A 22,617-nucleotide genomic window follows, 5' to 3' on the forward strand; every position below is an offset into this window, starting at 1 on the left:
AGGGCTGGAAGGGTTTCTGGACGGTTACGTACGTCAGGGCTAACTCATTGGCCCGTCAGTCAGGAGAATTTGCAAACCCAGTGGGAGCAAGTGGAGTAGGGCGGGAACAAGTGAGATGGGATGCTGGATGGATGGGGAAATTATGTGTACCCAACCCCCACCTTTCAAAATGGAGTACAACAAAGGATATGGGATTCCACTGATTCTCTGAGTGCTGAGCCGCCAGTGACAGTTCCTCGGGCACAAGAGGGGCGGGGACAACAGAGAGAGCGGGCGGCGAGAGATGAAACGGTTGTGGTGTTTTAGTGTACAGGCTGAGGACAAAGACCTGAGAACGAGAGCGCACCGGAAAGAACGAGAGAGGAGAGCGGAAGTTCGGGCGACTTACCCAGCAGCCACTGCGAACAAGGCGTGTTCGGAGACATCCAAGATGGCTGACGAATATGAAGATCCCATATCCGACCAGGAAAAGGTGATTTCTTACGTACTTTTCTTATAGCCTCGGGGGTAAACACCCTTCTTAGTCGTAACAAAGTTGCCAAGCAGGAAATGTACCATGTTTTGGCGGCGTTAAATTGTTCCCTTTTTGTAGAGTCGAAACGATTAAGATTGAGTTTGAGAGACGAGTACTTCCTGTTCCGTAGAAGAACCGGTGTTGAGGGATCCTTCAAGCAACTACCGGTCTTCAAAACCGGTTCAACTCGTTCAAACTTTTTGCGGCCTGTATGATATCCTCCAGGAAGATTTATTTACCTCTAGTTGAAGGTGATAAGGTGCGTTTCGTAGGAAATAATGTACACGCTTGAGGGAAATAGTGGCCATTTTCGTCATGTGAGCTATCTGGGATATGACTCCGAGGGGCGTGATTGTTGAGATGCCTGACCTATCAGTTCCTACATCAGGAAAATGATCGGAGGTTTGGGAATTGTAACGTCCGAAGTAAGTCAGGCATCTCTATATTTGTACGTAGGCCGCAAAGCAGCGGGCTTTTGGATTGAATCGCAGACGTTTTGAAGGATTGCTTGCCCTTTCTGGGAAAGGACTCTGAAGGGGGGTCAAAGGTTGGACAATCCAAGCATTTGATTTGGTACCATAATTTGCACCACTCAGGGTAATTTAGTCCACTTTGGCAGTAAACCAGATAACAGGTTTCCCACAGAACGTAAGTCCGTCTCAAAATGACTAGTCTGATTAAGAATGTCCCTCAACCTTTCAAAATGCAGAACGCCAATATTATGAGCATGAAAAATAGAGTGAAAGCAGATGGTGCCAGTGTTATTGTGATTATCATTGACTGGTGGGTCTTCTTGGTTGTTGTAATCACTTATCACAGCAGCTGCTTTTGACAGTTTCCATGCAACTGTTAGTAAACAACATTGTTTTGTGCCTGAAGGTGGTAAAAACAAGTCACAGTCTGTACTGTTGTTATCGCAGTCTTGCAGATTTTACAGCTTCGGGCTTCCCCACTGACTTCTTAAATCTGCATATAAATACCAGGTTCATTAGAGTTTGAAAAAAGGTTTTGTTTACAATGACTGTAAATCGTGAAACATTTTAGGTGTTTTTTTCCCCACAGTTTTCATGATGTGTTTCCAATGTATTATTACTTTATCACAGAATTATTTAGCTGTACACACGACTATAAAAGTTTCTTGGTGAGAAGACCTGAAATTGTTTCTCCTGCAAAAATAAAACAGCAAAAACCTCCTTTCCCCTTCTACACTGAAGTTTAAGTCTTGGCAGATAAATTTATAGAAAAACATTCTCAGTCTAAAAACATAGATAAACTGCTAAGATATCTTGATTGACAATGCCGTTGTGACAACGCAAAGGAAAGCTCCCCGTAGCAATTTATGTACGTTGTGTGTAAGGATTAAATGTTTGTCAAAAGCAAAGTAAGGATGTCTAGAAGATCTTCGTGTTTGAAACGATACAGTAACATGTGTAACAACTTGTGTCATTACAACAACAGGCATGATGTCACATGTCCAAAGTGTCCCTTTAGACTGATACTCAGACAACTTGACACATGGGACAAGTTGATCAGGTCCCTAGCTGGCCAATCAGGACGAATCAGCATGTGTCAAGGGACACTTGTGAACAATGGCCGTATCACATGATGTCCCAGTGTCAACATGATGCTGTTATGAGTCAAATAAATGACATCACCTTTGTGTACTTGGGAATCATAAAAGAATTTTAGGAACACACATCAGTAAATGGGAAGATGACCATATAAAAAAGGTTTTTGTTTCTTCTGTAGGTACATGTATATCTTGCACATTTTTAACCTTCCTATGACTAGGATTGCATTTTGACATCAGTATTGTACAACTATTGTATTAGTTATTGGTTTATGCAGGATGAAGAAGGTTAAAGTCTAAACAGACATTTAAACAGTGTCGAAGTTGAAAGCACTTATAAAGAAAAGATGGAACAAATGCAAGAATGAATACAAAATACTGTGAATTTATTTACTTTTGCTATTGGTTTATTTTGTGGTAGGAGGGAATATGAAGTTTACACAGTGTTTTGAATTTTGCAGTTGAAAGAATTCTGTTGACAGTAGTACGGTAGTAATACATGTATATTGGAAACACGTATTCGCACATTGGAAACACTCATTCACAGTATCATGAATTTGCAGTGGAGAGGTGCACAGCAAAAACTGTGAAAATTAAGATGCTACTGACACAGCACAGTATACAGCCTACATAATAAGTTTGACCTTTAATCTTTTGGCATAATGTTATTTTGCAGTACCTAATATACAGCAGGGTGCGAAATACCAGGTTGCACGTTGCACAGTGCAACAAGATTTCGGTTGGTGCAAGTTAATTCCAAACCCAGGTAGCGCAGTGTGCAACCTTATATTTTGAGCCAAAGATCTCAATCGGAGCCCTGGAAGCTCACAAAAACACAGTGTCACTCTCATAAAATTCGGTAAATCTTCAATTGAAATAAAGAAATCAACACTTTTTCGTTTTAAACCATCAAGAACCCTTCATAGATCGTGGAATTTGAGCTGAAAAAGACGAAAACACACTGCCCTCGGCTAAACAAGATGTTTTTAGGTCAATGGGAACACAATACTATCTAATTTATATTTTGAAATATTAGTAGTATTATCTACATACGAGCTTGATTTTAAGAAATCGGTGAATTTTGCTGGAGCAACCTGAAATTTGGATGTGCAACCTAGCCTTTGCCCTAGGTTGCAACATGGGCAACCTGGCTCAAAAAAGTATTTCGCACCCTGTACAGTGAGTTAGCCTGCTCACCCATAAAACTGTGCATGCACAACAAGATGTATTGTTGGGAATATGTCAATGTTGAAGACCCCTGACTTGCAGCCTGAGAAAAGAAGTGTTTACAAGTCTTTTATAAGTCTACAAGGCCATACAGTGTAATCTAACCAGCTGCTGCCACGACGCGTGCAAAGCTGGTGTGTTACGCCAAAGGGCGGTTATACTGGCTATAATTAAAGATACAGATACAGAAGTCAGGGGTCTTCACTTTTGACATGTTACCTACAGTGTATCTCGCTGTGTATGCGCAACTCAAACCATGAACATGCTTCTATAGCATGATTCATGCAGCATAGAGTAGCAGGCCTGGTTGTGCCCTAACCAGATATTGTTTGACAAGCTTTTCTGCTTGTGTGGATGAGATACCTCAAGGTAAACAAGAGTAAAGCCATGCAGTAAGGTCTTCTCTGGTCTGGTATAAGTCTAGAGATTAGTGAACAGGCAAGGTACTGTAAATTCAATTACTTTTGCGTTGGTTTTATTTCTCCATATGAAGAAAAAAACTAGAAAGGCAACATTTGCGAGCAAATACAGCATGTTTAGCCATACTCCTCGCCATGCAAAAAATGGACTCTCCCAAAATAACAATGGACCATTCTAAAATACTTCCACTAAAAAAAATGGATCAAAATTGAGTTTAAAAACAATTATCAGTCTCTCCATACAGGAATGGAGTCTTCCAGTAGCACATCAACACAATATGGACCAGTCCAAAACCATATCCACTTATTAATTAACAAATACACTTCTGCTAACAAATGGAATTTTTCATGATCATTCCAGCTCAAAATTGAAAGAAATGATTACAGAATCCTCCCCTTGCAAGAATGGGATATTCCGTGCCATCTCCATGTAAACTACACCAGTGGAAAAATATCCGCTGAAAATTACACTCTTGCGCATAATCAACCCAGTTCAAAATTGAATTAAGAAAGGTCAACCCCAAGGAAGAATGAAGTTTTCCATAGTATACATAATGATATATATGAAGATTTGACAGGAGAAGAAGGAAATGACCAAAAACAACATATTTCAGCGATAGTATGGGTGAAATATAAAAATGTGACACCCCTTTGTTTGAATGCATGATTCAATAGTATACACTTTGGGTTGAAAATAACGAAACCGAAAAATTCTTTGTTTAAAAAATCGTTTTGAAAGGCTGTATGGCAAACATTTGAATGAGGGCCTGTGTACATGACCAAGGCAGACACATGCCAAATTTCACATTATTTTGGTTTCATACATGTAGGAACTGGAGATGTGTATCTTTTTTCAAAAAAGAGTGAACAAAGCCATGTAATCACATGTCCTAGGGATTCCCATACCATATTTGGCATGAATACTAGCCTACACCTGTGCCAGAAATGCAAGATAATTAGATTAACTCAATTGACCAATCAGGTGGTCACAAGGCTCACAGGCATGCAAGGCCAGGTGCAAGGCACTTGGGGTCATTGACCTTTAGGTCATATGTAGTATTGAAAGTGACAGAAGTGGCAAATATTGTCAAGAAAGCCCAAAATAAATCGTTTTGAAGATATGTATGCCAAAAATGGGAATGTAGTCCTTTAAACATTTGTTCAAGCCACATATACAGCAAATTTCAGGTCATTCGGTTGAAATACCAGGGCGCAGGAGGCCAAGATATGCTAAAAATAGCCTAAAAACCTCAATAAAATCACTTTCAAGGTCAATATCAAAAAAAGGAAAAGAACGCACATTGGTTTTTGCCTACATTACCTCTGTACCAAATTTCAGGTCATTTGGTCAAAAAATGACAGATGAATCGATTTGAAGATTTGACAGGAGGAGAAGGAGAAGAAACATGAGTAAAAACAATATGTTTAGCCATACTAGGTATGGCTAAACATAATGAGGTTTTCACAGTGTTTGGAATTCAAGGTTGAAACAATTTTGTAGTACAGAAGTCAATACTCGTCAAGGGAGACATTCGCTGTGTCATGAATCCACATTGGACAGGCCACTGTGAAAATAAAACCTCTGCAAACGTTTCAGGATTTATAGTACTAGAGCATCTACATATCCAAGGCTCAAAATGCCACTTGCATGCGCAAGTTTAGGCACGTAAAATTGAAGCTGTGCACATGATTTCAAGAAGACCTACACTGGTGCAAGTTCCCCTTTTACACTCATGTAAATTTTCAATCCAAATCGATTCTCAAACAAGTTACACATTTACATGTAGCAAGCAACATTTTGTATCCTTTCTGAGCTTGTTTTAATTTATACGAGTTTGGGACAGATTTAGTGGCCTTGAACCAAGCACTTTAAAAGCCGCCATCTTAGGGAATAGGGGCATCGTACCACTAGCTTGCAAAAAGTTGGTTGTGCAAGTACAGTATTTATTTTTGGTGCAAGTAATTTTTTTTCTTCTGCACCAGTGCAAGTTGACCCAATAATGTATTTCGAGTTGCCCTGATATCTAAATGGAGAACATTACATTTTGGAAATAAGATTGAAGGCTTAAATACAGAACATCTTTATCAGTCAAACAGTTAATTGTTATGTTAAAGGAATGTTCTGTGTTAGACTTTATGTGACCCAATTCCTTTGGTCTGGACATAAAGATATTCCATATTTGGCTTGAACCCACCCTTACCCAGTACGTACATACAATGGATAAGCCCTTGGGATGGCCTTGGTCAGAATAGTAGCTCAACCTCATTTTTCAGCGACCAAAAATCAAGGACAGTTGTTACCAAATTTACATTTATATGTTATTTTTACACATTTTGAGCTTAGCTAGTTCCCAAAGTATCAAAATTGCAGATAACATTTTATCAGAGTCTTCTGCAATTTTATGTAACTGTGCCCTCACAAGTGCAGGTAATATTATAAACTAAGTTCACTAGTAGGAGTCAATGGTACATTTCTGCTACATATACTGGTAGGTAGGCTGCAATGTAAGAGTTGTTATATACTATAAGCTGTGTTTTATATTTCATATTTGAAAACGATGAAGTGCTAGACTCTCTAAAAAATTATCATAAACCTCCCATCATAAGTCTACTTTATGTATATACCATAATTATAACCCGAGGTCTGAGGAGTTTTGTGATAATTCAAACTGTAATATTACATTTACAGCTGACAGTTTTTTTCTATAAGTATAACAGTATATAAGCCATCATTCTGCTCACCAACAATAACAACAGTTATTTATATCCAAACTAACGTCATCATATCAATCACCCTTGCAAATCTAGCTGAGGTAATTTTCCCCCAGCACATTGTAAATAGTGCTGCTTATTTATAATATTGATATAAAAATGTTACCTTCTATTCGTATGATCTTCATGCTGAGATGTTCTTCTGTGTGTTGGACACCGCTGATCGTTGCTCGGAGTAGAAAACTAGAATGTCGGCTATTTATGTAGGATCACATAGGTCATATGGAAATGTATAGGCAGCCATCTGTCCAAAATCCTTACAATAAGATTGTGACTAGCTTTTTGTTATACAGGTAGCTACATTTTGGAAAGTCATTTCTTTGTTATTTATTCTTGATGCATACATGAAAGTTTAGTGAAAGTAGATAAGATATAGTTATTTGTGTCGTGTATAATTGCACGTTGTGCAGGAAGGCTGGAGTATACTGTTACTACTGGTTCTATCATATTGGTTGGCAGATGTGGCCTTTGGTAGCTGCTATGGTTGTAATGGGAGGTATGCTTGGCATGGCTGGTCACCCCAGTTTTGGCCCACTTTGGATTGTTCCTATCTTCCAGTTTTATGATTGAAACCGTAGCTATCTTGACAGTTTTCAGGTTCAACCCAGTGTTTGCATATGTAAAATTTCTAATTTGCCAAGTGAATATTGTTTTGGAGGCTCATTTTAATGAAATATTCAGAAAAATATGAGTGAAACACTTTAACCACCAAGACAATAGCAGCTTCATATGGACCGTACCAAGTGCTGTATAGGAGGTTGAAGGGTGGTCTCGTTTTTGGGCATACCGAGGGAGGTGGTTATTTTAGGGACAGTGTGTCATGGGGTAGGCAGTCAGCAGCCATGATCGGAACACCCCAGGAACACAGAGCTCTCAAAGTAAGTCTCTGCCCGTCGCTAAGAAATTCACTTTCCGTCTAGAAGTCTTCTTGGCTTGGTCAGGACTTTGTTTGGAGTACATTGTTGGTGCAGGATATGTTAAAGAGCTTGGATTGCAAGCTACATCTATGAAGGTTGGAAGGGTTTATATTGGCTGAGTTATCACTATTGTGTAACCCTACCTCCTACAGTAATGTTGACTTGGGGAGGGATCATTTCTGTCGATGATCTGTGTGCTCTCAGTTTCTGTTATCGGTTACGATAATGTCTGCTTTGCCGCCGACATCAGATGTTTATGTAGTCGGACGTAGGGCTTGATCATGATAAGTTGTTGTCCAAGTTGAACTAAGTTTGTGTATAGTCATAAGTTCGATCAAATATTTGCACCTGATTCATCCTGTGGTTAGGCTACTTCACTGACAAAGCCCCATCCTTCCGTAACCATTGTGCAAAACTATAAAACTGGAGGGCGGTAACATGTCAACATTTTATATGCTTACTGTATATCTTGAAATATTTGTAGTGGTTTTATTTTCGAAGTGACATCTTGCAGCAAAATTCTAAAACAGTGAATTCTAGTAGAATTTGTACTGTACTGTACTGCAGAATTGTTTCAATTGCGGACTTTAAACACCTTGAAATCCCCTTTCCTTTTTCCTTCAAATAAGCCCACTGCAAAAGTAGTAAATGCATTCACAGTATATTAGATTATGCTTTTGCCTTTTGGGTTCTAGGATTATATAGTCTTACTATTATGCTGACAGTCAGACTTATCATGGAACCAGTTATATACCAAAAGTTTATGGATTAAATTTGACTGATAAGCCCACAGCTAAAAGGTTTCCAGAACTTGCATGATTGATAACCATTTAGTTTTACCAAATGGCAAGTCCCTCAGTTATTTTTCTGCGTCTGCGTTTTCTTTGAGCCCAGCTTCAAATTGACGCTGTCACATTTTTCAGATTGAACCATACATTATGAAAAGCTACTGAGAGCAAACAGTGCTAAAGTCATCAGTTTTACCCTCGTTGGATCAGTTTGATTGATCCACTTCTTTGTGTAAGGTCAATATATATATATCTTCCCGCTGTAATGTGTACATAGCTAGATATGTTAGCAATTGTTAAGTTAGGTTATTGTTCATGTCTTTATTTGGGCACAATTTGAGGAAGAAAAGATAGTCTATCTTTACTCAGATGATGTCCTAAGGCCACACCAATTTAATTTCTTGATTAACAGATTTTTTAAAAATTTCAGCACAAAAAAATCATGAAAACCTCAACATGGGGTGAAAAATTGCATCTGACCTTGTTTACTCCCAGAAATTGTGTGCACCAAAGTATAAACTTTCCTCTGAGATTCTGTTTTCCTGTTGATTTTCCAATCTAGAATTTTTTTTAAAAATTCTGTTAACTAAGAAATTAAAATGGTGTGGCCTAAGCTTGAAACCAACAATGTATAGGTTCACTAACTATTTTCGGAGCAAAATTATTTTTGGAGGTTTACTAACGGTTTGAGTCTTTGACGGATTGACTTTGATGGATTGAAAGGTCCAAGTGAAAATTCTTTTTCTTTGTGGTCTACTGATTGTGTCTAACAAGATGCGGATTGATCTGAAAACGTTTGTGCAGAGAATTAGATGTTTAGTGATTGATGTTTATTGACTGGTCAATTTTGCTTCAACACGACTTTAAATTCCAAGGATCTTTGTAATTAGGAACTCAGAGACATTTCGTCAATAGAAAATATTGCATTCTGCCCGGGATTTTGTTTTTGATTTACGCAATCCGATTAGGGATTAGGGAGCATTGAATTTGAAAAGGTCTATAATGTGATTTTAGATTTTAGATATATTTTTAGCAACTGCAACATCCAATAGATAAAAGATTACTTTAAAAAAAGACTCAAGTTGCCTAATGTACAATATGTGTTTGTATGTTTAAGACAATAGCTGGAGCTCTGAAAAGTGAAAACTTCAGAGCATTTTTTAGTGTTTCCAGTTTTTGTGTTACCGATTTGTACAAATAGACCAATCCCGTCACCCCACCCACCTCTATCAAAACATAGGACTGCAAAATGAAGACACAAAAATACAAATACTTGCTGGACATGCAGCCAACCTCTCATTGGTTGAACTGCTAATTGCCATGCTATCATTGGTTGAACTGCTGATTGTGATGGACAGTCAGCACCAGTCTATTACAACTTTTGTAATAGCAAACTTGTACTCAAAAGTAACAATAGTATATATGTTCTGTTTTGTCTGTAGGTGCGGATAGCATCAGATTTCATCCTCCATGCACCGCCAGGAGAGTTTAACGAAGTCTTCAACGGTGTGTTTTTTATTTTATGATGTTGAACCCACAATGAAGATTTTCTAATGATGATCTTGTCTTCAAGGTAGCTAAAGGATCTGAACTGCTGGAAATATTTTATGTAAATTCAATGTTTTTATCAGTTTTTTTGCACTTTGTTCTATAGCTCTTTGAAGAAACTCTTGTAGGAAAGGGGTAAAGCCATAAATTATGATATTATACCCCAGTTAGGACGCGTTGTAAGAAATTGCAATTGTTATTTTGGATGGTAACGTAAAACTGACAGACCCATGATGTGTGAGCGAGCTTCAGGCGTCAAGCAATATCACATACATGTAAAAGAACCCAGCACACTTATGTAAGAGTAAGGGTGACCTGGTGTGCTATCTGAGCCGTAGCAAAGCTGCAGTGCACTACTAGCTACTGGTAAAGGCATCATGCTTCATTTAAACTGAGTATGACAAAAGAAGAAGACTATAATACTGTTCTAATTCAGTTATACGTCGATAGTAATTCAGTTCTAGCTTGAAAGTTTTGAATGTCAGCCTCCGTGTGTGTTTTTCCATCCTAATGTTCTTATCTGTCTCTCCCAGACGTGCGTCTGCTGTTGAACGATGACAACCTCTTGAAGGAAGGTGCTTCACAGTAAGTTACACCATTACATCTTATGGCAAATATCATAAAAGACTAATACTCACTTTCATCATGCCTTCATGCGCTGTGTGCACGGTTTTGCCATCAATTACTTTGTTACACCTTGTAACTTTTGCTTGATCTTATAAAACTTACATTGCTGAATTGCTTTGTCACATATGAATAATAAGCATAAATGATAAGGTACTTTGGGCAGATAGAAAATTGGCTAGCTTTAGGTACAGTTTGCATTTTTATTATCATTTATCAACTTATATTCTTACTCTTAGCTTCTATAGATTTTTCTTTCAGAACAGAAAGTTGTTGTTAGTACTGGTATGTTAGAAAAATGTTCTGGTACTGAGGTAATGGTGCTGTAGGTAATTACCATACTCCTTAGCAATAGACCGATCCTGACTGTCCATCACAATTAAAAGTTTGACCAATAAGAGCATGGTAATTAGCTGTTCGCCCAATGAGAAGGTGGCTGCATGTTTGTGTTTTTGTTTTGCATTTCTACATTTTGATGGATGTGGGCTGGGCTATAGTTATGGGGGCTTGTCTATTGGGAGCCTAAAGCGGTTACGTCTGTATTGAGGAATGCTAAGGGTTTGGTAGGAAGAGGTGGGGGTAACTTGGCTGAGAGGTGTGTTTAGATTGGCAGGAGCAAGTTCCGATCTCCCACTAGTCACAGCAACAAGTATTTTGTGGGATCAGGGTACAGCAGGAAAAAAGTCAATACAGCCTGCTGTTTTTGGAACATTGGTTGAAATGATAAGAAGACTCAGAGTAAAAACTAGAGGATGTTTCCCTATCATTTTTCAAAGTGCTGTCCAGAATACCTAAGGCTATGTACCTAGCACATACCTGAAATCAACCCTGAAACTTATTCTGGTTAGTGGGGAAAATTCTCTGTAGTGCCCTCTAGTGATGTCATGCCACACTGCAGCTGATGTATTCTTGGATGAGACTTAGTGAACGTTGAAAGTAGGAGTGCTATATTTGTGTGTGTCAGGTCTTGTTGTTTTGTCTCTGCTGCTGAGGAGAATGCTATTTACAGGTTTTCATAGCAAAACCTTTGTTGGATCCGTTGGCATGTGGTTGCAGACCACAGTATTTCTCCTATAGGGATTTACATAGTTAAGGATCCCAAGGTGAGATGCTTCGACGCTTGAAAATTTATAGAAAGGTGCACAATTAGGGTACCAGATTTTTATATGCTTGACTTCAAGGTTCAATCTACAAAATATCTGCAAAATGAGATTAAATTTGCCGGCTCGTTCTCTTTTTAAAGCCACTTTGATATGACCTCAGCGGAGGTCACCGTACTGCAGGCGACTTACAGTAGTCGGGCGGTAACAATATCCAGGCGCGAATCCAACCCGACCGAACAAACATCGTAATCAAACTCGTACTGTCTCAAAACTGACGTATTCCTCTGCCATTCACCACAGTTTCAGCCTCGCTAACGTGCACAGAAAAAAAACTACGGCCTTTTCTAGCAATGCGACGCACTACTTCGTACCCGAACTACTATTGTCCACGGGGGTCACCCATTAATACTGTGTTCTGCGACCATGTGTGGTGGCCGCCATCTTGAATTGTGACCATTTTGTTGGGAGGGGTGTTTTTTGGGGTCGCTAGCGTTCTCTCTGTTTTTAAAAAATCGGCGCACAACTATCACAAATTCAACTCAAATAAAAAGAAAAAGTCAATACCAATTCATATTTATAAAAAGACCCCATAATCAATAAACTAACATAGCAAACCTGAAGTATATGTAGCACAAATACTTAACTCTAGTTGAGAAAGATATTGTGTTGGCTTGGTGGTATTTACCTTGCTGTTCTACCTCACCTAATCTCACCTAAACTGTCTTCTCTTTTTCCAGGGCTTTTGCCAAGTACAACATAGACCAGTTCACACCATGTAAGGTGGAAGGAGACAACCAGGCGCTCGTCACGGAACATGGCAACATGGGCCAGGGGCGCTTTGTGGACCCCGCCACCAAGCGGTCCTTCAAGTACGACCACCTGCGAAAGGAGGCCAGCGACTTCCAGCCCGTACAGGTACAGTAGATTCAGTTATTTTTGCGGGGCTTAATTTCAAAGTTGCAACAATTCTGTGGTACGGTATTAATGCATCGGAGATGCATATTTGTTGTGATTTTGCAGTAGAGAGGTCATAGCAAAAAATGTGAAAATAAAACCATCGCAAACATTCCAAGATTTACAGTACTGGTCGAGAATGGCATGAAAAGGTATCTATGGCAGGAACATATACACAAGCTGGAAATACCTATCTGCATAGATTAAAAAATCTTGTAAGAAAATTACAAGTAAAACATTTTGAAGCATGCAAGAAAATACTAAAAGATTTGAGATATTACTTGCCCTACATTTGAAAAATATTAGACAAAGATATTGATTTATATTAGTTCAGTACAATAAGTAAAAAAGCCTATGTAATTATATACATGTACATGTTTTCTTGTGACAAAGGAAGTACAATGTAAAATGCTATTCACAGCATGTAGACATGCCTCTTTGACCTCTCCAATACATAAATTATTCTGACAAAAATACAATTGGCTCCTGACCCTAACATTGTATTCATAAATGTCACATTGCATGTAAATAGCACCAATGCTCAGGGGAATATTTATAATTTTAATTGCTTCTGCTACGAGACTCATCTAGTACGGTAAAAATAACCGTACGTAGCATATGTAATGGGAAAATAGATGACAACATGGCTAGAAACCATCCTACAATGCTGTGGGTGCCTTGTCAGGGTGGAATACCTGTTCTACAGGAGGTGTCACAACCAGTGGTAGGCTATGGTAGTGTACAGAGGGTATGGTTCTGCCATTAGTTTGGATTGTCATGGTGTAGAAATTAATGTGGGGGAATATAGCTTTCATACATAAGTCTGTATCAGTTCAGTCTTATGCTAAAAGATTGTGATGCTGTAAACTTATATACTTTCGTGGTGGTTTTATTTTTGCGGTAAAACTTAAGAGAGAGGGAGGTTTTTGTGGTTGAAACAGTTCTATAGTACGGTAGTAATACATTGGAAACACTGAGTTGTGAATTTGCAATTGAGAGGTCACCACCATGAAAAATTTGCTACCAGACAGAGTCTCGCAGAATTTAGGTAGAGTTGAGTGTAAGAAAGATTTCTTCACGGATCCTCCCTGCTCTTGAAAAGGTAGAGTAGAGTCTAACAGAGATTTCTCCACGGATCCTCCATGCTCTTGAAAAAGTAGAGTCTAACAGCGAATTCTCCACGGATCCTTCCTGCAGGTTGACCGTGATCTGGAGCCATGGAGGGCAGCCCTGGAGAGGGAGATGAGGATCTACGTGGAGAACCACTACAGGCATGGAGTCACCACAGTTAGTATCTACTTTATCTATATGAACTAAACACTACAGGCATGGAGTCACCACAGTCAGTATCTATTCTCTCTATATAAACTTAACACTACAGGCATGGAGTCACCACAGTTAGTATCTACTCTATCTATATAAACTAAACACTACAGGCATGGAGTCACCACAGTTAGTATCTACTCTATCTATATAAACTAAACACTACAGGCATGGAGTCACCACAGTCAGTATCTATTCTATCTATATAAACTAAACACTACAGGCATGGAGTCACCACAGTCAGTATCTATTCTCTCTATATAAACTTAACACTACAGGCATGGAGTCACCACAGTTAGTATCTACTCTATCTATATAAACTAAACACTACAGGCATGGAGTCACCACAGTCAGTATCTATTCTATCTATATAAACTAAACACTACAGGCATGGAGTCACCACAGTTAGTATCTACTTTATCTACATAAACTAAACACTACAGGCATGGAGTCACCACAGTTAGTATCTACTTTATCTACATAAACTAAACACTACAGGCATGGAGTCACCACAGTTAGTATCTACTCTATCTATATAAACTAAACACTACAGGCATGGAGTCACCACAGTCAGTATCTATTCTCTCTATATAAACTTAACACTACAGGCATGGAGTCACCACAGTTAGTATCTACTCTATCTATATAAACTAAACACTACAGGCATGGAGTCACCACAGTCAGTATCTATTCTATCTATATAAACTAAACACTACAGGCATGGAGTCACCACAGTTAGTATCTACTTTATCTACATAAACTAAACACTACAGGCATGGAGTCACCACAGTTAGTATCTACTTTATCTACATAAACTAAACACTACAGGCATGGAGTCACCACAGTTAGTATCTACTCTATCTATATAAACTAAACACTACAGGCATGGAGTCACCACAGTCAGTATCTATTCTATCTATATAAACTAAACACTACAGGCATGGAGTCACCACAGTTAGTATCTACTTGAACTATATAAACTAAACACTACAGGCATGGAGTCACCACAGTTAGTACCTAATCTATCTATATGAACTAAACACTACAGGCATGGAGTCACCACAGTTAGTATCTACTTGAACTATATAAACGAAACACTACAGGCATGGAGTCACCACAGTTAGTATCTACTTGAACTATATAAACTAAACACTACAGGCATGGAGTCACCACAGTTAGTATCTACTCTATCTATATGAACTAAACACTACAGGCATGGAGTCACCACAGTTAGTATCTACTCTATCTATATGAACTAAACACTACAGGCATGGAGTCACCACAGTTAGTATCTACTTGAACTATATAAACTAAACACTACAGGCATGGAGTCACCACAGTTAGTACCTAATCTATCTATATGAACTAAACACTACAGGCATGGAGTCACCACAGTTAGTATCTACTTGAACTATATAAACTAAACACTACAGGCATGGAGTCACCACAGTTAGTATCTACTTGAACTATATAAACTAAACACTACAGGCATGGAGTCACCACAGTTAGTATCTACTTTATCTACATAAACTAAACACTACAGGCATGGAGTCACCACAATTAGTATCTACTTTATCTACATAAACTAAACACTACAGGCATGGATTCACCACAGTTAGTATCTACTCTATCTACATGTATATAAACTAAACACCACAGTTAGTATCTACTTTATCTACATAAACTAAACACTACAGGCATGGAGTCACCACAGTTAGTATCTACTTTATCTACATAAACTAAACACTACAGGCATGGAGTCACCACAGTTAGTATCTACTTTATCTTCATAAACTAAACACTACAGGCATGGAGTCACCACAGTTAGTATCTACTTTATCTATATAAACTAAACACTACAGGCATGGAGTCACCACAGTCAGTATCTACTCTATCTATATAAACTAAACACTACAGGCATGGAGTCACCACAGTTAGTATCTACTTTATCTATATAAACTAAACACTACAGGCATGGAGTCACCACAGTTAGTATCTACTTTATCTACATAAACTAAACACTACAGGCATGGAGTCACCACAGTTAGTATCTACTGTATCTATATAAACTAAACACTACAGGCATGGAGTCACCACAGTTAGTATCTACTTTATCTACATAAACTAAACACTACAGACATGGAGTCACCACAGTCAGTATCTACGCTATATAAACTAAACACTACAGGCATGGAGTCACCACAGTTAGTATCTACTCTATATAAACTAAACACTACAGGCATGGAGTCACCACAGTTAGTATCTACTCTATATAAACTAAACACTACAGGCATGGAGTCACCACAGTCAGTATCTACTCTATATAAACTAAACACTACAGGCATGGAGTCACCACAGTCAGTATCTACTCTATATAAACTAAACACTACAGGCACGGAGTCACCACAGTCAGTATCTACTCTATCTACATAAACTAAACACTACAGGCATGGACCATTACAATAACATCAGAGATAGTCACTCTAGATTATGAAGTCAAAAATGTTCATGAATTTCTATTCATAGCTGCCAGCCCTTATATCATGAGAGATGCTTCAGTGACATTGATATTTTATAAAGTATTGACTTTTACTTAAGTGAATGACACCTTCGGAGCTCCAGGCATCGTCATCAGAAGCTATTTGAAACAAAAATCAATAAATGAATGTAAAGTCTTGGAAATACCAATCAGTATGGACATAAGATTACTAAAAGATAGATCAGTCCATTTATTTTCTCTGAATCATACATGTGTATGGTCTGATGGGACTGAGAAGAACTAGATTATAGAACTATAGAATGATAAGGATTTCTTATAATAGCATTGGATAAGCTGATTCATGGTTTGAAGTGCATATGCATGAGGCCAAAGGTGAAGGCCCCTAACTTGTAAACAGTTCTTGTCTAAACCATGATTATATTGATACATGTTCAGACGTCTTTTGTTTATGTCTCAGGGACCTTGAACTCTGACATACTGTAAATGCAGAAATGTTCTCCGTGGTTTTATTTTCGTGGTTTTTGTGGTAAGCTCTTCCCCCCCCCTTGTCTACAACTGTCTGAAATGCTAACTTAAAACCACCGCAAACACTCCATTTTCTCTCTATAGCAAAATCAAAACCACACGAACTTAATTGCATTTACAGTATTGCCCACAATGGTAATGCATGCACAGTTCAAACCTTAGACCAGCTTAAGAAAGACTTCAGTTTGCAGTGAGAGACTGACAAACTCGCAAAGTAAATTACAAAACATCTTGCTCGTAGCTGTTATTTTGTTTATTTGTGCCTGCATGTACGTAATCAAAGCATCTCTAGTAAGTCCAGGTGTGACATGCAAATTTGTTGTTCCGCGCACAGGTGTACGGCAAAACTACGAACCAAGGGAGGACCCTGATTGCGTGTATAGAGGACCACCAGTTTACACCCAAGAACTTCTGGTGAGTGGGAAAATCCTGTGGCAGATAATGTGTTTTACAGACAATGAATCATTAGTAGCATTCCTGCATGTGTAGGTCTAAAGAAACTATCATCCTCTCCATTTGGTCTAAAAAGCAATCCCATAGCCTCACCCACCTCCGTCAAAATGTAGAAATGCAAAATAGAAACATAAAAATGCTAATATTCGTCAGACATGCAGCCACTCCCTCATTGGTTGAATCTCTAATTGCCATTCTTTCATTGGTTAAACTGCAAATTGTGATGGACAGTCAGGATCGGTGTATTTATGTCTTGCAATTTCCTTGATTTTTACCACCATCGGCAGTAGTTGTAACCCTAACCCTAACCCTAACGCAGATCTCTACAACTTATAAGCACACTCTGTAACAATGGAGTTTGTACTGTTTTTCTAAAATCTGTTTTTATCGTACCACAGGAATGGGCGCTGGCGCTCTGAATGGACATGCGTCCTGTCGGGAGCCACAGCCCAGATCGTTGGAGTCTTGAAAGTCCAGGTGAGATCTTACGGAAAAGATATTTTGGGTAACTTGTCGTTGTTTTGTATACAACTTATAGAAGAGGAGAGAGCCATGGGACATGTAGAAAGCAAGTCCAAAAATTAACAGGAATGAGTAAGTCAAAACACGCTGATATTTCAAACTACTTAATACCCAGGAGACCCTTGTCTAGCTGCAATGAAAAACAGTTCCTGCTGGTAGCCTCGAAGGAAGAATATCCCAGTCTTACCCATTTTTGTAAACAGGAAGAGTAGAATTTTTTGACATTTGTCAATGTCTAATAGAAGAAGTTCTACATGCAACAACAGTACTGGTATTCATTAATTCAGTACTTTTAGCAGTATTATGTCATACCTGGGCCGCGAAAACGTTCGATACGGGTGTTCCTCATTGTGTGATAATTTTCTGTATCACACAGGGTTCTACTTGTGTCAGGCTTCCATACAATATGTAGAATGTATTTCGAGTGCGCCAGTTGCACTGCTGTCAAAAATTTGAATACCTTATTCGGAGGTTGAAATCGATGTTGTTGCGATTTTTTTTTTTAGGACACAAAACTCTCTCAACTTCAGGTGCATATCGAATTGAATTTTTTTTTTTTTTATCGGGCGGATATGTCATAAATGAAATACAACACGGTGTATTCTGCATCAACCTCGGTCCAGGCCCTCCCGTGGGTCGCATTGCCCTTTGGTCGTCGGGCGATACGACCCACGGCCGGGCCGGTAACTCGGGTGATACGAAATACACCGTGTTGTATTCTATATGTACCATGCTATTCCTTCATACTTGTCCCCATCAGGTGCACTACTACGAGGACGGCAATGTACAACTGGTCAGCTCCAAGGAAGTCAAGGAGTCTATCCCTATCAAAGTATGCTTCACTTCTTTATAATCTTGCCAGAAAATGTGTCAACATTTTAAAACAACCATCATAAAAGAGTTTTGTAATTTCTTTAGATAACTACATGTACCTGTGTTTTAAGAATCAGAAAATATCTGAAATCTTTATTGTAATGACATTTACTAACACTGTTTAGCACATTTGCGTAATAACTTCACACTTTGAGCATTTTAAAACTGCGCAAAAACGAGCCGTACAATGTTCCCCTAATTTCGCGAGCTTAGAAAAAAACCTGCAACAATTTTCAGTGAGTTCTCACATCACACCAACGTCATATTTTTGCATAATGGATGTCACTATACATTGTGAAAGTGTTGTTTGAACTAATCATGTATAGAAATGACTAAATATATATTGACTTTCAAAATCCAATTTTCTGGCCCTTATATTGCTTGGGTTTCCTTTAACAATTTTGTATGTAGTAATCACAGAATGTGTGAAGGTTGTTTTTCTTTGTGCCTTTAACTGAATACTTGTGCCTTGATTTCTGCTACAGAATGAGGTCCAGACTGCAAAGGAGTTTGCGAAATTAGTCGAGGATGCAGAAAATGACTATCAGGTGGGCAGCATGTTCTGTAGGGTGCTTTAGTATCATTCAGTGAATTTTTTTTGTATGTGGTAATAATGATTATAACCATACTGACAAATACAGATATTGTTTTATGTGGGTGTAAAAAACTAAAAAATGTGTACACCTCTAACTTGCGATTATGAAAGTGTTGAAAACTGTTTTCTTTGTCTAGGTTATAGAAAGCTAGTGTCTTCAAATACCTTGTCTGCTTTGTGTATGATTTTTTTCTAGAATGTGTATGGCCATTATTGGATTTTTATGCGTCTTCCCTTGTAGAGTACTCTAGCTCTCCTATGTTGTGTCATTTATTGAAACTAAAGAAAAACTTCTATCTCTTTCTAGACTGCAATCTCAGAAAACTACCAGACAATGTCAGACACGACGTTCAAGGCTCTTCGCCGACAGCTACCTGTTACGCGTACCAAGATCGACTGGAACAAGATCCTTAGCTACAAGATAGGGGGAGAGCTGAAAATTGGGAATGAATGAATAAATGAAACACCCTTCCCCAGAACCCTTACCTAGCATTTAGCCAACAAAAAGCACTACAACCTTTTTTTAATAAAGAAAAAGACCAGCAGTACAATTGGAGATTTTGTTCCCCAAAAAAATTCTGGACCGTAGACATTAGGGCCTAATGTATGGAATGAAATTTGTAAGTCATTTGAATATGACTGTTTCTACTGTAATTTCATTTGTACTGTATATGGGAAACATAGCCCCATCCACCACCACTCCTTCCTGTATAATGCATGTAGTTAACACAAGTAATGATGCCCGTTGTGCAGTTGTTGTTGAACATTGCCAAAGATTTAGATCATGATGAACCTTGGGTGGGCTAAAAATAACAAAATGTTATTGTAGGTAAACAGACTATAAATCATTGTAGTGTATGAACCTTTGTGTACGGGACACAAGAACTAATATTCTCACCTATTTTGATTGTTCACAGCTTTTGCTTGATAGTTGAGGGTTATATTTGTATCCTGTTTGATTTTTCTTCACAGAGGCAGCACAGGTATGAGAAGCTTTTGTCTGGTACTTTGACGTTGGGGGTCTCTAACACAAATCAGTGTTTACCTTGCAGTGAACTTCGGTAGTTAGCTGTGGAGTCTAGCAAAACAAGTTTCCCTCATTCAAAAGACAAAATGCAGGACAAAGCTCTGTATACATGTGTTGCTTATCTTTCTACGTATGTAGCATCTCTTTTTGTTCCTAATTTGTCTAAAGGGAAAGATATGGTAAGAAATTCCAAATTGTGAAGACCTTGCAAATGCCTGCAGCTGTTGATTGATTTCTGAAGCCATCTATCTACAAAGAAGATAAACTGATGACTACTGTTCGGAGACGGTTTTTTGTTCAACTTTGATTAACACAACAAACTACAGAAATGTTCTATTGTAGTAAGTGAGGCATGACCAGCTGATTTGACTGAATGCTTGTCCCAGGCCACTCGGCTTGTTTCATGTGTGTTTTAGTGCAAACTACAAGCTGTGGCACTAATCCCAGTTTTATAAAGGTAAATGATAGACAATAAATGCTGGTTGTAGCTAAAAAAACTGTTTCCATTGTGTTGTCCCAGTTATTATTTTTTTTTAAGATGATTGTTCTTCTTTAGGATATGAATATACTAGTGATGTACTTTGAATTTGTTTACTTCCATTGTGGTAGGATTGAAAAGAAGGTTTCACAGTGTTTTAAATTTCCAGTTGAAACAGTACTGTAGTACAGTAATAATACATCATAAATGCATACAGTGACTTGAACGAAAATAAAACAACACAAGATTTACAGTAGTTTGGGGCAAATCAAGTGAGACAGAAATTGAAGATAATGGAGATCCATTAAGTAAAAGATGTACAAGAGCATTGTCAGGTAAAGTATTGATATCTAACATATTTATTTTCAAATTTGGTTTGTCTGCATATGCACAGGAGAGGAATTTGACCTAGCTGCACACACATTTATCAGTATGTAATGATAGTAATAAACCTGGAAAATGAGGATCCCATTCTGAATCATGGGCCTCCTGATGTGGTTACTAGAGAAAATTACCACTCTATTGAAGCAAGGTAATATGGGATAACAGATCCGTGAATAGTTTCATCAGGTTGGTAAGTCACTGAATAAAAAGACTCTTTTTACACAACCAAGAGATTTATTCAACCGATGTTTCGGTGACCATCTGCCACCTTCTTCAAGGCAATTCTGACTGGTTCACATTGCACTGCAGCATAGGTGTCGCTGCTTATAGATGCGTTCCCAAGCGCAAAGTATTTACATATATAATTCACCAGGTTGTATTATTTCAGCCAGTAGGTACCAATGTGAGTGATGAGGCTGTTGTAACGCACTCGAGGCACCTCCTCGAACACGAGACCCCCATTTTTTGTCTCTTCCGAAAGACGGTGCAGCTCCGACAAGGATATCCTTCCCGGGATTCGATCCGGGGACTCCCGGATCCAACTAATTGGAAACAGGAGGCTCAACTGCGAAGCCGCTACCAATAGAGCTACAGGGACATAACAATGACATCACAATGCGGTCCCAAACGTACAGAAGTGTAACACATACATAACTATCGAGACTTTGCCTTCTTGATGGTAAGAACATACAAAACCGTGTAGAAACACAACCAAACAGGGACGCACGAAAATTAAACTTTACTCCCTTGATTTGCTGTAATTAATGAATACAGATAATTAAAACTGCTGCCGTAATTGGCTCTGTAGGTATAAGGTTTTTACATGACATAGAGGTGCTGTCATGTGTTCTCATATTTTCTAGGGCAGACTGCAAATAATTATGACCCCTGATCCCTCTGAAGGCCCTGAAGTATTCGCATAAGTGCAACCTAGCACCACCTAGCAATTCGGGTACGAACTGCAGACCAGTCATGCCTTTCTCTTGTGGAATTCTCACAATTTGCATTGGTTGGAATACCGCAGATCACCTTACCAGGTAACCCAGCTGTATTTGCTTGCAGAAACCTTCATGCCAACAAACAGAGTAGAAAGTAGGTGGTTGAAAATTGCACAGTACATATCTGTGAGAGTTTTGAAGCAAATGCAAGACCTGTCCATCTGGGACCAAGGACCTACTTGTTTAGCAGGTTGGTATACATATGTACTATCTTGACAATGAATGGGAAGACAATAACACTGGGTTTTTTACTCATAGTCAACTGTTGAAGATGATTAAAGAGGAGACAAAGACACAAACAGGGAGATGTGGGTATCATAATGACCAATTATTAAGTTTTCCACCTTTTCATTTTACACAATAGCACCTGGTGTATACATGTACCAGTTTTCTGCTTTTCAAATGACTGATTTTGTTTGTAGCTGTCTGCAAAATGTTACAATTTGGATGTAGAATTGCATTCTGTCAAGCTGAATTCTACTTGTATTCTTTTATACTGAGAA

At 38.5% G+C, this 22,617-nt stretch overlaps 1 protein-coding gene across 2 annotated transcripts; it reads left to right on the forward strand.

Annotated features, from left to right (window-relative positions):
• Nucleotides 1-283: 283 nt before the first annotated feature.
• Nucleotides 284-20,756, forward strand: LOC136435492 (F-actin-capping protein subunit alpha-1-like). Of its 2 annotated transcripts, none has more exons than XM_066429051.1 (10): nucleotides 284-472; nucleotides 9,650-9,713; nucleotides 10,289-10,340; nucleotides 12,220-12,397; nucleotides 13,634-13,723; nucleotides 17,119-17,198; nucleotides 17,636-17,714; nucleotides 18,520-18,591; nucleotides 19,118-19,180; nucleotides 19,535-20,756. In XM_066429051.1, the coding sequence occupies exons 1-10, from the start codon at nucleotides 284-286 to the stop codon at nucleotides 19,679-19,681; spliced, it is 1,014 nt and encodes a 337-aa protein (XP_066285148.1). In that variant the 3' UTR covers nucleotides 19,682-20,756. The 2 variants fall into 2 exon arrangements, with proteins under 2 accessions (XP_066285148.1, XP_066285149.1); XM_066429052.1 differs by lacking the exon at nucleotides 284-472 and adding an exon at nucleotides 7,273-7,380.
• Nucleotides 20,757-22,617: the final 1,861 nt, after the last annotated feature.

Source organism: Branchiostoma lanceolatum, chromosome 5 (genome assembly GCF_035083965.1).
Source record: "Branchiostoma lanceolatum isolate klBraLanc5 chromosome 5, klBraLanc5.hap2, whole genome shotgun sequence".
Classification (NCBI taxonomy): domain Eukaryota; kingdom Metazoa; phylum Chordata; class Leptocardii; order Amphioxiformes; family Branchiostomatidae; genus Branchiostoma; species Branchiostoma lanceolatum.

What these genes read in the sequence shown, in the direction of transcription:
- LOC136435492 (XM_066429051.1), top strand. Translation starts at nt 284, where the DNA reads ATGAAACGGTTGTGGTGTTTTAGTGTACAGGCTGAGGACAAAGACCTG. An exon ending in GTTTAACGAAGTCTTCAACG is followed by an intron (nt 9,714 to 10,288) that starts GTGTGTTTTTTA and finishes TGTCTCTCCCAG; the next exon opens with ACGTGCGTCTGCTGTTGAAC. An exon ending in TTGGAGTCTTGAAAGTCCAG is followed by an intron (nt 17,715 to 18,519) that starts GTGAGATCTTAC and finishes TGTCCCCATCAG; the next exon opens with GTGCACTACTACGAGGACGG.